The 14,139-nt window shown below is 38.6% G+C and overlaps 1 protein-coding gene across 2 annotated transcripts; it reads right to left on the reverse strand.

Annotated features, from left to right (window-relative positions):
- Window positions 1-64: 64 nt before the first annotated feature.
- Window positions 65-14,125, reverse strand: glt1d1 (glycosyltransferase 1 domain containing 1). Of its 2 annotated transcripts, none has more exons than XM_085909413.1 (12): window positions 13,765-14,125; window positions 12,272-12,423; window positions 12,045-12,150; window positions 11,367-11,418; window positions 10,439-10,475; window positions 10,127-10,183; window positions 5,918-6,016; window positions 5,381-5,430; window positions 3,766-3,809; window positions 3,262-3,382; window positions 1,596-1,694; window positions 65-655 (listed from the first exon to the last, which is right to left on the reverse strand). In XM_085909413.1, exons 1-12 carry the CDS (start codon window positions 13,830-13,832, stop codon window positions 509-511), a joined length of 1,032 nt encoding a protein of 343 aa, XP_085765539.1. In that variant the 5' UTR covers window positions 13,833-14,125; the 3' UTR covers window positions 65-508. The 2 variants fall into 2 exon arrangements, with proteins under 2 accessions (XP_085765539.1, XP_085765540.1); XM_085909414.1 differs by having other exon boundaries at window positions 513-655; window positions 3,262-3,377.
- Between the last annotated feature and the right edge of the window lie 14 nt (window positions 14,126-14,139).

Here is a 14,139-nt window from a genome sequence, read left to right on the forward strand (position 1 = left end):
CATCATACAAAAAGTGGAAAGAAAATCAAAATCAAAATGACATGGTGCAACAATTCAAATAAAGAGAAAGAAGGCAGTCCACCAACATTTTATGAATTTAATCCAAACAAATAGTGCAAGTTCAAATGTATACTTGAGCAAATATTTTGCAGTTGTATTGCCTCATAATTATCCCTTTGGATCCAAGCACCAATACAAAATATATTTATAGTTTACAATGTTTACTTGTAAAATGCAGCAATATTGATTAGGAATATATCCACAAACTAAATATGTTCCTTTTCAGTTATGAGTCTTAAATAAAAACTTCCCCAAATCCAGCTACATCGACAACATTTAAGAATATGATATAGAATAATATAATAGAATAATATGAATAGAATAAGATGTAAACAGGTATGTAAACGAGGCAAGAAAAGAAAACCCCAACGACAGACCAAAACCCACAAAAATATTTGCGTTTGTGTAGACATGACCCAAGTAAACAGAGGACTTAAGCCAAGTGGCCTTAGTGCAGCGTGTCCACCAACCTCAGGTAGGTTTCTCTCTCCTGTTTTAGGCTGTGATGTTTCACCACATAAGCTTTTCCATTCCTTGTCACTCTCTCTCTCAGCTCGTGATCTGACAACAGCCTCTGAGACTGATGTACAAATTCCTGGCAGTGATAAAAGGCAAAATAAATCTTATTTACTGCCAAAGGCCACTTGAGACCTGCCACTGAAGTTGCCCTGAAGAGGCTTTACAAAGACACATTTACAAGACATGGGAGGAGAAAGCAGATCAAGCATTTGCATTGATAAGTAAATACTTCAAAAGGATGGAGCTATTTGTAGCTTCAGGCCCAAATCAAGTCCAATAGACTTTCCCTGCCTTATTCTATAATGGCTGTCATTTCCAACTTTATTATGAAGAATAGAATGAAAAAAACTCGCAACTTTGAAGATCATTACCCACCATCTGTCACAGAGACCTACTGGGTAGGAGGGTAGGGGGAATTTTTTTTAAAACTAATTAAAACGTGATCAATGCTTAGTGAAGGCACCATTACTTGACATATGGTGTATCCACAATGCATTTGGTAGACCTAATGGCTCAGCAGACTGAGAAATACTCCGGCTCAGCCCATGTCTGCTCACGTGAGGCGATGCCTGACCCCCAGCCACCATCCGTCGAGAGGACTAATCTGTCATTGCTGGCGGAAAGTATCTCAAGCCCTGCTGTATTCCTATTTCAAATTCATTTGACTTGTGTTAGTACTGTACTTTTCAAACCTGCTATATCTATCGGAATTACACAAATTGAAGTATGAACTCAGTTAAAATGGCTGAAGCTAAGTGACTGTCAGTCAGACTGTGTAAAATACACATCTTTGCAACAAAAAGTACACTTATTTATTCAATTTTGCCTATTTGAGTGGGATGACCACTGTAGCTTATTGTTCAGTTTTGCCTGTTAGCGGTAAATACTTAATTGAAATGGCTGCAGTCGTTTTTTTTTGGGCCAAAGTCTTGCAAGATAAATTCAAAGCAGTCTTATCGAGCTGTATTCAAGCGAAATATAGTATCAGAGCATGTGATAGTGCTTCTGCTGTATACCTGAGGGGAAGAATAGAGCAGACCAGTGACCTCATGTTGCACCACGGCTTTATTTCCTGGAATGTCCCTGGCCACCACAGGTAACCCCAGATCCATTGCCTGTCAGAGGACAAAACAATTAGATTCTCTCCTCATTGTTGACAGCGCAGTTCATTCCTTGCTTCCTCCCCAGCACAATATGTTGTAACTGGTGGCTTTTGTGTTAAGCGCAGGCATTTCACACATGGGTCAGAAAAGCAAATTTACTCCTGAATATTGCACAAACATGATTTGTACATTCATCCATAAAAATCAACCTTTAGTTTCCTATTATCAAGAAGTCAAAATGCAATATATGACTCAGGCACACAGTTATAGCCAGAAGCTCTCATTCACTCATGGGTATGTGAACGATGGGAATGATTTGTAAATCTTAAATTTGGGCTTTTGATATTTGCTCCCGCTTGCAATGATTATACAGCGAACAGCATATACCTTAATAGAAAAAAATACAAATTTGTATTCATGCGAAGATACTGATCATGCTATTTCTCAAAAAGAATTAGGATTAACAAATAGCATTTGTACATCACGTGATATGTAATATCCCTTTAGTTCTATAAATATCTGTTTACTGTTTCATCAATGGTGAGCTATTTTATTTTTTTTCTTGAACAGGCTTATTGCGGTCCTTCAGGGCTACACTTTTTTTCACTACTGAAACTACACTAATGATAATTGTGTAAAGAGAAAAACACACATTTTGTATTTGTTTTGTACACTAATTGTGATGATGAGTTACAAAATTTTGTATTTTAGTGAGCATAAAAGAGTATATGTGGGGGATAGAGAATTCATTATTGGACCCGTGCGGTAGGTTCAGACATATAGATGGGCAAGATGAACCAGTGGTTCAACTTGTGACCGTTAACAAGGAACATGTAAAAAAAAAAACGAGACAGCAATGTAATGAAAAGCTGCAAAGTTATCAAAAATGTCATACACAGTGAAATCAAATGTATTTCTGGGGTGTCACACATACGCTTGTTTGAGTGAGAGGCAGCATTTTGCAGTGACCTCAAGGCAGTTCACTAAGCTTTTAGTCTGCCTGCCGAGAAAGTACATGCGTAAGGAAAGTTTAAACGGTTGCTCAAAATGCAAATCCGCACAGTGCATATCAGGCATTAAATGCAAGGGTGTCACACAAAAGTGACACATTGTCTAGCTTATACAGTTAAATAGTGTGAAGTAACTGTGCGATTGTCCTGATCCTGCCCTGCTTCTTCCAACCTAATATATAATTTTAATGGTGTGCACCAGAGCCATTTTGTTGCCCTGCAATAAATGTTTCCATGTAGGCTATGAAGTGTCATGCTGGATATTCAGAATCATGTGACATTTAAACAGCATACCTAAATACAAGTACATGAGATGCGGGTACTTTGGGGAAAATCACTTCCAATCTCATTCAGAATTAAGAATCTGTGTCAGCTAATGCCTTCAGCGGGTTGTTGAGACAAACACGCAAAAATAGTAATCCGACCTTAAGCCTACAATGGATTGACTTAAGTGTGTTTAGAAGAGATAAAGTGGATTTGGCAGTTTTGCTTGATCATCATCGTGTTGGTTTCTTTTGTTTGTGTTTGACGATGTTTTTGTTCACCCTTCGAGGCCATCGGGTGTTTACCTCCAAGATAGCTGCTGACATGCCCTCTGAGATGGAACTGTTGACCACAGCAAAGCACCTTTTCATGGCGGCGTGGAGCTCCGGCTGGCTCCTCTCCCGGGCTAAGAAGACCCCTGCTGTTCTGCAGAAGCAGTGACAAAGCTCAGTTCTGGCGTGACTCAGGGCTCACAAAGGCGTGAATGATGGTGCGGTAAGCTTAAGGCACTTGCACTACTTGTAAGGTAAACACTGACTTCAGGTGAAGTCCTAACCAAAGAGCACAAACTTTATCGTAGAGACATGCCGTGGCCAAAAAGAAAGATCGGGCCAGTGGGAGAATGTGAAAAAGGACCCGAGATTCATTCACTTAGCTTCCTATTCGATAATGCAGCTCTACTGGTTGTTTTGCTGCATATGCAGTTAGACAGTTTCGGAAGAAGAAAGCAGCTTCTTGAGCAGTTTCCCCAATTCCCAAGGTCTTTTATAAAGTGTGCAACTGACTGTGAAAATTAAATGGCCACTTACCTCTTCACAACAGCTTCGACTTCATCAGTAAGCACAGGATCGATCTTGGGAGAAACATCAGCTTCATTATCATTAAGAATGCAAGGAGGAGAAAATAAACAATGACACAATGACTTCTACAGAGAGCAAATCATTTTCTGAAAATCCAGTCTTTTCAGAGATTGGGGTCAGGGTCGGGTGGATGGCCAATCTGATTAATTGTGATGTGGGATTTGTGTGCATTAGCTTAACCTCAGAAAAAGTCACATATCAATTTAGGTCAAAGATGTTGCCACGCAAGCTTTTTCCATTACAGCATACGCCATGTTGAATTCAATTACAATACAACTAACATTTTGCTATGCTACAATAATCTACGATTTAGTAGCTAGAGTTGTCCCAGCAGGAGTTGCATTATAGTTTATAAAACCAGACGAATATTCAATTTATAGTGTATTTAAAGAAAGAATCGTGCTCAAAACGTTTTTTTGTTTTTAAATACAACTGTGGTGCAGTGACATAGGAGTGAGATGCGTCATCAGTGACAAAGTGACCTGAATTTTCATCCCGTGGATTTATGGTGCACCACGGCAGCTTGAGCAAAGCATGTATCATTTTGACAGTCACGGGTCTTTTTTTTGCTTTTGATGTCTCGATTATGCATGTTAACTGTGCTTATTTTGAGTGCGAGAGACCAGATCAATTGTGGACAAATGTGAGAATCATCAAACATTTGTTTGATTTCTCCTAAGACTAAACAAACAACCTTCCACTGTGATTCAGCCGTGGCGAGTTGAATCATATCTCTGCTTCAGCTGAATCATTTTATCAAAGGAGAACATAGAAGAGAATGTTGCAGCAGGAGACAGTGGATAAGTCCTAGGCCATGTCTAATGGTGTTTTCAAGACACAAAACAGAACTTTTACTTGACACTACTCTTTAAAACGAAGAACAGTCACAGAACCCCTGTAGACCGGTGTCATATCAAAGTACTTTGGGAGAAGATGAAGACACTGAGAAATCAATGAGCAATAGAAAACGGAATTTGGGAGAAATACGGCGGCCTAAGTGACTTCTGCCTTCTGTGGATGTGTGATTTTGTGCCTTCAAAATTCAGGATATTACCATTATTGTCTTAGTTTTGGAAAGCTATATAAATCAAGTCATGGTGGATACAGTTGACATAAAGGAATAATACAATACCAAGGACAGAAATCATTTGTGAGACAGGGCAAAAGGGGATTTATATCAGATCACATGTCAGTGCATGGGCAGATCCAGGCTCAACCATCCGTGCTTTGGAAAAAAGAGCTCTAACTGTATACATGACTAGTTAGGTAAGCGCTCATCTGAAATATTCAATCAGCAGATGGCAATTTGACACAAAAGGGAATTAAACAGGCACTATGTCTGAATGACTCCCAGCCCGTTTGAAGAAGATTTATGTTCGGCACGGAATACAATTGCAGCTAAATAGTTAAAGTGGTATCCCTACCTACATTATGTCCAATAAGCAGCTTCTGGCACTGTGTTTGATAGCTCATAGCAACAATATGTAGAGTAATGATTCAAACACTTGACAAACGCTGGGGGGAAAAATCACACAAAACTAGACATTTAAGCCTGTGTACTTACCCTTGGACCAATGATAAGAAGCACATTCTGAGGATTCTCACTATGCCACTCTGAAAAATGAAAAAAAAAAAAAAGGCAATTTGGAGTGGGGAACAACACCTTAATTTTTCTGTTGCTCTGTCAGAGAAATATGAAAAGATTTAAATCAAATGTGGAGAATTTTTTACCCCATTAGCTGTCAGTGATGTTAATTCAAATAAAATTGGGAGATCAGATTTTGAAAGCGTCGCTGATTATTTCTTAGGTACAGCTTCAAGAAATTGTGCATAAAATAGTCTCAGAAATTCCATCATGAGCTGTCAGGAGAGGTTTGACATACATTTACAATTCAAAGCATAGCTTTAGCACTGTCTTGAATGCATAGGGGCATGGGTTTTAGCTACAAGTAGAGTTTGAAACAGTCAGAAAATCTTGAGGTGATTCTGAAAGCAAGATTACAAACGTCAGCAATGAAACCAATTCCCTTAAGTTCAAAGAATGTGGTGCCAGAAGTCTTCCATTTAAACAAGGGCGAGCAATTTTCAATGTATGATGTACCTGAAAAACTCTGCACTAAATAGAGAGGGTCCTTGACTCTTCTGAGACCACAGATCAAGAGGAAGACATGAAGCCGTTCCACATGCCCACCACTTACACCTGGAAGAGGGCCAGACACAAAACGATGGTGCTAAAATAACAAAACACTGCATAATGAACATCCAAAGCACTGGCAGGTAATGAAAGTGATGAATCACCCAAGGTCATGAAGAAAATAAGACAGCAGTGACTAATGTGTTTGCGCAATTCCCTGATCAGAGCTGTAATGCTCAACAAGGAAATTGGGAGACATCGAAAAGGCTGTGGCCTAATCGCTGTAAGTCATAACTACACAGCCGCCGCGTGACATTGTCAAGAGCAGCCTTGAAATTGCTGGAAAAGATGTAATGATGTCAAATTGTTTGAGGAAACGACTGAGTCAGCTCTTTGCTCAATGCATCCGAGGTTGGATGCAATCCAGAGATTAGAACCCAGCAGAACAATGCCATTGAATACTGTTCAGCAGCTGACCTTCAAAAGGCATAAATCCTTATAACTCCCCCCACCGTATGATTATTATGGTATAACACGTGCATGCACGAACACACACGTGCACGTACACAGATGTGCACACATGCGTGCACACACACACTACATTACATGCATTTATATTACAAAGAGTTGGTTTCACAGTTGTCTGGAGCAGGAAGCTGTTATGCAAAAACACTTCAGAAATTCTGCACACTGTAGAATACTTTGCCAACTGAACTGTTTGTTTAACCATCTTTCACTTAGTAGATTACTATTCAACTTAGAAATAAGTAGAGGGCAGATGTACTGCAGTTGCATGACGTTCCATGACTTAGTTGATCTGTTTTGGTTGATTTAGACATCCATCCGTCCATCCGTCCGTCCGCCCACCCAACCTAGGAACAATTTGGAGTGCTCAATCGGCCTACCAAGCATGTTTTAGGCATGTGGGAGGAAACCGGAGTGTCCGGAGAAAACCCACGCGGGCATTAATTTGCAAATTCAAATCATGTGGCCTGATAGATAAATCGCTACCTATCAACATTGGAAAGTGATATTTGACATGGGTACATTGTAAATACCCACACTATGATACCACAAACATGCATATGTTAAAAGTACCATGACAGTCAGGAGAAATCCCCTATCCCCTTGCATGCTGTCAGTTTAAGTCCAGATCAGGAGGCTGAGGCAGTTCTTTAAAGCTATTAAAGAGGATCTAAACGTGACAGCGTGGAGTCTGGGCATTGACCCTGATCCCTGGAACCTATTCTCAGTGTAACGCTACATTCTTTTGGAATTCATCGCATTGATTTGTGTGACGCAAAAGCTCATAGAATCTGGTTAACATCTAAATTCAAATATCAGAACATGGTGCATGAAAATGTATTTTTTTTTAACCTTTCTTTATTCAGGTAAGGCAGTTGGGAATGGATATTTCTTTTGCAAAACCAAACTGGTTGTCGACAGAGCAAAACAGAAAAAATAGTAGGAAATCCAAATAGATGATAAATACACATACAGTATTGTACAACAAACTGTTTTACGTCCATCCATCCATCCATCCATCCATTTTCTGTACCGCTTTTTGGTATTTGGGAGGAAAACGGAGTGCCCGGGGAAACCCACACGGGCACGGGGAGAACATGCAAACTCCAGGGTCGGAGGTGGAATCGAACCCGCACCCTTCTAACTGTGAGGTGGATGTGCTAACCAGTGCATCACCATTCCTACATAATTTTGTTAGACATACAATATGGATGGATGGATACAAGCTAATAACACCCAATACATTATGATAAGGTTCATGACAGACTAACAAGAGCTGCAATGATGCTGTAGAGTATTCTATCTGTAACTTTGGAAATGATGATATTGTGATGAATTAGTTGTTTTTGTTGTTGACAAAAGGGCGTGGGTGGTGATAATCAAGGTGAGTAGAGAGCAAAGATTGGGTGGGGTCTTGCCAGTGAGTGTTTGATAGATACACATGGTCCAGTAAATTTGTCTGTGTGATTGAAGAGGACAACTAACTGAGTGGAAAAGGGAGCACTGGCGACATATTGGATGGCAGCATGGTATATTGTCTGGTCTTTAAACTTATGGAAGAGTTTTTGAAGATAATCAATAGATCATCTCCATCATCTAGGGTTGGTATTGGTTAAGAGTTGGAAATGTAATGGTGACCTGTCATAATTCATTTTTTCAAGGTTGATTTCATTAAATATGTCAGTCGCACCACCTCCCCCCCACCTTTTTGTGCAGTTCACTGAGCTCTATGAAAAATGTTTTTTTTTGTTTGCCTTTGATGGGGGCTGGGGGGGGGGGTTGAACAATCCCCTGATGCTTTGAACAGATTAGATTGGGTATGTGTGTGCATGAAAGTGGTCTTGACTTGAACGGCTAAAATTAATCCCTCCCCTGCTCTCCGACCATGCAATATGGTTTGCAAGGACTTGAACAATGACAATTTGTCATAGCAAGAGAGACATTTCGGCAATAATAAAAAGCAGCAGTTGTCATCGGGTAAAATAGTCTATCATTTGCAGACATGCTCAAGTGGGTGTCTTGGTCATTTCTAACTATCATGAGAGAACTGCTTGCATATTTTCCAATACAAACAAAACAGGCACCCGCATATTAAAAGGAGAGACGGATTTATCTAAAAGAGACCAGACCTTTTAATGTGAGTCTCATCTGACTTTTTTTGTTCTAAACAGTGGTTGTCAGACACTAATACACACAGTCAATAAACATTTTGGAATTATTGGAACCACTTGCAGGCAACCACAACAACAAGGTAAGTGTTTAGTGCTTACATCCAAACAAACACACACTTAGTATGTTGACCTGGACCTGGACTACTTGCAACTGTCCAAACTCCTAAATCTATGCCTTCAGGAAAACATGTCACACATCATAACACATTCAGGCAAGACTGCAAAAAGAGACATATAAGACCTCTTTTGTTCAGTCAATTTAACAATGATTCATTTATGTCCGTAGCAACGGATGAATGAACAGCTACACCAATCCAGGAACACATGATGGAGTGAGCCTGGCTGCACGTGTGTGTGAGCCACAGATGGAGAATGAGAATTGAAACTTAATGCAGATGTGTACTGATGGATTTCTATCAGGTTGCATTTCTTCATTTGTGGTAAACTAAAAATTTGATGCTTATACGCTTTGGCGCCTTCAAGTAGTCTAAGTTCAAAAGATGTCATGAACATTTTATCCATCCACCCATCCTTTAGGTTAAATATTCCTTTATTTCTCCCACATGGGGAACTTTACCCCGTAGGAATCAATGATGAAGAAATAATTTTACCAGTGATGTGCTTCATGAACACAGTACCATATTGAAAGTAACAGCAGTAGATTTTAGAAGATGATGAGTGGAAAAAAAAAAGTCACAATATACGTACATCCTTAGTTGTACGTGTGAGTCGGATTTCAAGGAGACGAGACTTAGAGCAATTAGCATGACTTGCAGCAGTTGTGAAGTGGTGGTGACAAATGGCCCAAAGCTGGAGAGCTATTAATCAAGTGTTCTCTGTACACAACACTGAGGTAGCAAGATGGACCTCACGTTGCAAAGGCTCAGTTAAAGATGCATTAAGCACAAATTTATAACATTTACACTGTCGGCAACGGAAGTGTTGCGTTGTTTTGGAAATCATTTATATCTTATAACTAATGAACTATTATGATGTACTGTATACTATATGTTATAGATTAGTGTAAAAAAAAAAAAAAGATTCTGAGTGGACACTTCCATTAGTCATTCAACTATTTTTATGGCTTCTCCTGATCTGAGACACTTCTGAGCTTGATCTTATTCCAGGTGACTTTGGAGAAGAGGCAGCAAATCTAGAGTAACAACAATTAACACCAACTATATGTATGGTCAACTAACCACACAATCACACTGAGCGGTGAAGGCTTAGACTGTTTGCAATCAGAGTGAATGTATTTTTCTGTAAGCCTGCAAATTGTTGCCGACGTTCACTTGACATTTACAGCAACGCTCCCAAACTAAAATATTGAACTTTCTATCTCCTAGCACCTCACTCCTACTTGTATGTTAGTGCCTTAACAGTTCACTTCACAGGAATAGTTTATTTTGAATGACTTGAAGGGAACAGTTCATAAAAATATATTTTGAACAAAGACTTAACAACAAAAAAAGAGTGATACCTGATCTTCGTAAGAATTCAGACCAGCTGAAATCCTCTGTTGCTTGGGTTTCAATACCTTTAACAATAATGCATATTGTTATTATATTGTATATGTTATATTTTAATTACTATTAAAAAAGTTGCTATGTATGTATGTGTGTGGCTGGCTGATATGTGACCTGAGGTACTCACTATGGTATGCTATGAAAAGTAAGTCTGTAACTTAGCATTAGTAAAAGCATGATAACAGAGGAAAAATGTGAATATGAGATAAGTAATTCAGAACTTGAGTGAGTCACACCTCTGACATGAACGTTGTTGTAGAGCTTACCTTGTGGCTGGACAGAGATTTTACTGCTCTGGGAGTGCTATAGGGTTGGGGGCACAGGAAGCATATCAATTTAGGTTAAAGTAAGACAGCTAAATAGTTGAGCATAATTTTGCATTTTGCTTCACAACATGTTGATTATCTTTAAGTACAGTAACTGCTTCATAAATGACAGACAAGGCGATTATCATGTACTGTCAAGCTTTTCAGACTTAATTTGTCATTTAAAAGAATAGACATAGGTAGGATAAGTGGAATCTCTACATAATAAAGAGTAGATGGAAAATGAAATAACAGGATGCTATCGCAATGGATCTGCACGTGTTTTATTTTAATCAAGTACAAAAGGTGTATGCATGTGTGTCCTGTCAACCTACTGCTTGACGACAGATATAGCATGCCGCAAGCTCCAATCTGCAATTTATTGGTAGAATGTAATCGGGAAAATAAAACAATGTGATAGTGTTTTAATGCCAGATTGGCATGGGGTATGCAGCCAATTCTCTTTGCAATAAAACCCCAGCTATTTTTATTGACATAGTCACTCCTGCTGTTTGCTGATGTGCCATAAATGCAAATAAATAAATAAACAGCATTTTTCTTTCACTATATAGTGGCTTGTAATGGACTAACTGATTCGGCTTAAGGTCTACATTTGATCCCAAAATAAAATACCATCTCTGGCATTCATTTTCATTACATATTTATGTTAGTTGTAACTTTGTGTGAGCAAGAAAGTTAATGTATAAAGACAGAGGGTAAACATAGTTGTGAATAATTTAGCGCATGAATAAATCACCCCTTAAGAGTGAAATAATTGTAACGGGTTGGGAAACAGAGACTCGTAGGCAACAGACCTAACATTGAAGCAATTACTGCACTTTAAATACTGTAGATGGTGTAATGGATTACAAAAAGGTAAAAACCCTACCAAATATAGCTCAGCCTCTTTTTTCAGTTCTTTTGTAAATGCAACAGCAAACCTGTTCAAAAACACATTTTATTATCAGCCTCAATCTTGCAGAAAATATTTCAGTACAATACTTGGTCTTAAATTAGCCTTAAAACCCTCGATAGGCAGCAAGAATTTCAACAGATGAAAAAAAAGCAAGCAATGGTAAAATACTACTTTTGCATAGCTGAACAAAATAAATCTGATTTGATGTAAAAATAAGGTTGGTCAGAGGACAAAAATGAGGACAAAGGCAACAATAATGAGGATGGATTTACATATGTGAGTTTCATAAAGAGACCAGTAGGTTAACAGATTTCTTCATTTCATCACTACGTTTTTTTGCACTAGAAGGGAATTGCCAATATTCAGATGTTTTCCTCGTGTCCAAACTTTCCACAAACTTACTCGATTTACATGACAGTTTACATCTTAACAAAATAAGAGCTGACGGAATTCAACATCTGAATAAAAAATGTCTTCTCAACATTGAATGCTTCTCTAATCTATTACTTACGGGGCACTTGTATTGCAACCCCAGAAGCCTATCACCAGTTATTTCGCTTCCTTTTTGACGACTGAGAATATTGTGTGATGTCAAACTAAAGATGAGGAGTTTCAAAGATTCACTATAACACAAATATTCAGCAATGTCACCGTGCTTTACGTAGAACCTTTGCCATAACCACACGTCTCGTCTCAACTTTCACATCTTCATTGATGTCTGTTCCACCAAAGATAATGCCAAAGGGTACTTGGATGTCTGTTTTGAAGGTCAGACATAGATTTGTTCAGGCAGATTTGGGATAGATAACAGTTGACTTGATCTTTTTGATGTTTGTACTGATTGACACGATGGCTTGAAAGCAAAACATACAATTTACCTAGCAGAAGTCTGCCCGCTTTGAATAGATGAATGGCCAGTGCACCCTCAAACTGAGGATTTTGTGATACCAGATTTGCCACGTCTGAGGAAGACTCAAATTCTTCTGCATGTCTGAGCTCGCACGTGTGACCCGCTGATTCAATGTGGGACCTAAAAATGAGGGTAATTAAAATATGTACAGTTCAGTGGAAAAATATTTGTGAGTTCTGTGTTTGTTCGCATAAGTACATTGAAATTACAATACAAAATTAAATACAGAAATTAGGCCCAAGTAATCGTTAACTCCTTAATTAATGGCAATTAACCACAATTTTTGAGAAGTGAAGTTGGATTGGCCATAGATAGATAGATAGATAGATAGATAGATAGATAGATAGATAGATAGATAGATAGATAGATAGATAGATAGATAGATAGATAGATAGATAGATAGATAGATAGATAGATAGATGGCCCTATCCAAGAAATTAAAAACAATATTAGAAAAGTTATTTGGATGACTTAGGAACTCCATAGAATGCACTTTGTCATGATATATTAGGTCATTTTGTGAAATGCTGGATTTCTTATTTTAGTGGCCTTCTACCACAATCATCAAATTTGAACAAACAAGACCTTGAATGTTTTACTTTGTAGTGAACTAATATCACATACAAGTTCCACTTTTTGAAACAAATGATTGAAATAAAAGGACTTTCCCTTGACATTCTTTTCTTGGAATGCTGCACGTGTGATCAGACCATTATCTTAAGTAATATTTCAAATCTTAAAACAGTTTTACATTCTGTTGTATGCACAGATTATGGCTTGCTGTGATTATGGTTGAGAAAAACCTAAAAACTGCTGTTTGGACACCATGTCTGTACAATCCAATTTAGCGTTAAATATATTGCAAACGGGAATGGCAAAAATTAAATCGTGGAGATGCTGAACTTTGGTAGAATTGTATCTCAAATTTGACTTGCAGGTGTAATTGCAGTCAACAGTGGTTGTACAGTACTGTGACTCGGAGAGGTTTAATACTTTAGAATGATCACTTTTCAGATTTGTATTAGTAAAGAACATCCGTTTGATTTTGCTGTCCACTTCACAGATGTGAGACTCTGTGTTGTTCAATCACTTACAGTCCCAACACTAAACATCTATTTACGTTTGTGATTCTAAGATGACATCGTGTGGAAAAGTTTGGGGTCCACTGTAAGGTCACGAGAGGAAAACGTTGATCTTTGCCCGACCCTGTTAGGTTGCTTAAGATGAATGACAGCTCCCCTCGTTTTTTTTTTCCGGAATACTTCTGCACACTATTCACATTGTTTAAACTGAAGCAGTCACAATCCGAAACAGCAGCCTGGCAACATCCATCCCTGCTGTCAGTAGGCATGGATGCTGCTTGGGTCAACAATTAATCCCTTGAGCTCTGCTTTATTGCAGTTTCACCCGAATTAGCATTGCATTACTTGAGACATGCAAGTACTACTCGAGGTAAATTACCTGATTCGCTCAGCAGTCGTGTGATTTCCTGATTTGGGATCGAGACAAGCGAGAAAAAGTAATTTCATTTTTTTTTAATATTGGAAAAGGTATGTACGCATATGCTCCGGTAAACATGAAAATAGATATTGCAGACTAGCAAATCTGGTCGAACACGTTTCCCGGAGGCTCATTCCTTGGAAATTTACTTGGACTGTTTACATGTCCGTTCCCATAACAGTTCCCTGGAAACACGGCTGATTGCTGCGACTGTTCACCTTTCAAAACCCCATGATATAATGAGTTGGAGGAAAAATATTTCAACCAGCATATGCTTGACGTTTCTTATCAGGTTATCTCAACAGTAAAGGTGGTGACGTGAAAAACGTAGAAGCG

The sequence above is a fragment of the Syngnathus leptorhynchus genome, chromosome 4 (genome assembly GCF_054491065.1).
Source record: "Syngnathus leptorhynchus isolate UIUO chromosome 4, UIUO_Slep, whole genome shotgun sequence".
Classification (NCBI taxonomy): domain Eukaryota; kingdom Metazoa; phylum Chordata; class Actinopteri; order Syngnathiformes; family Syngnathidae; genus Syngnathus; species Syngnathus leptorhynchus.

Excerpts from the sequence above, each read along its gene's own strand:
- glt1d1 (XM_085909413.1), bottom strand. The coding sequence starts at position 13,832 with ATGAAATTACTTTTTCTCGCTTGTCTCGATCCCAAATCAGGAAATCAC. Across the intron at positions 5,431-5,917 it reads TTTAGTGCAGAGTTTTTCAG|AGTGGCATAGTGAGAATCCT; the intron begins GTACATCATACA and ends TTCATTTTTCAG. Across the intron at positions 656-1,595 it reads TGCTCTATTCTTCCCCTCAG|GAATTTGTACATCAGTCTCA; the intron begins GTATACAGCAGA and ends TATCACTGCCAG.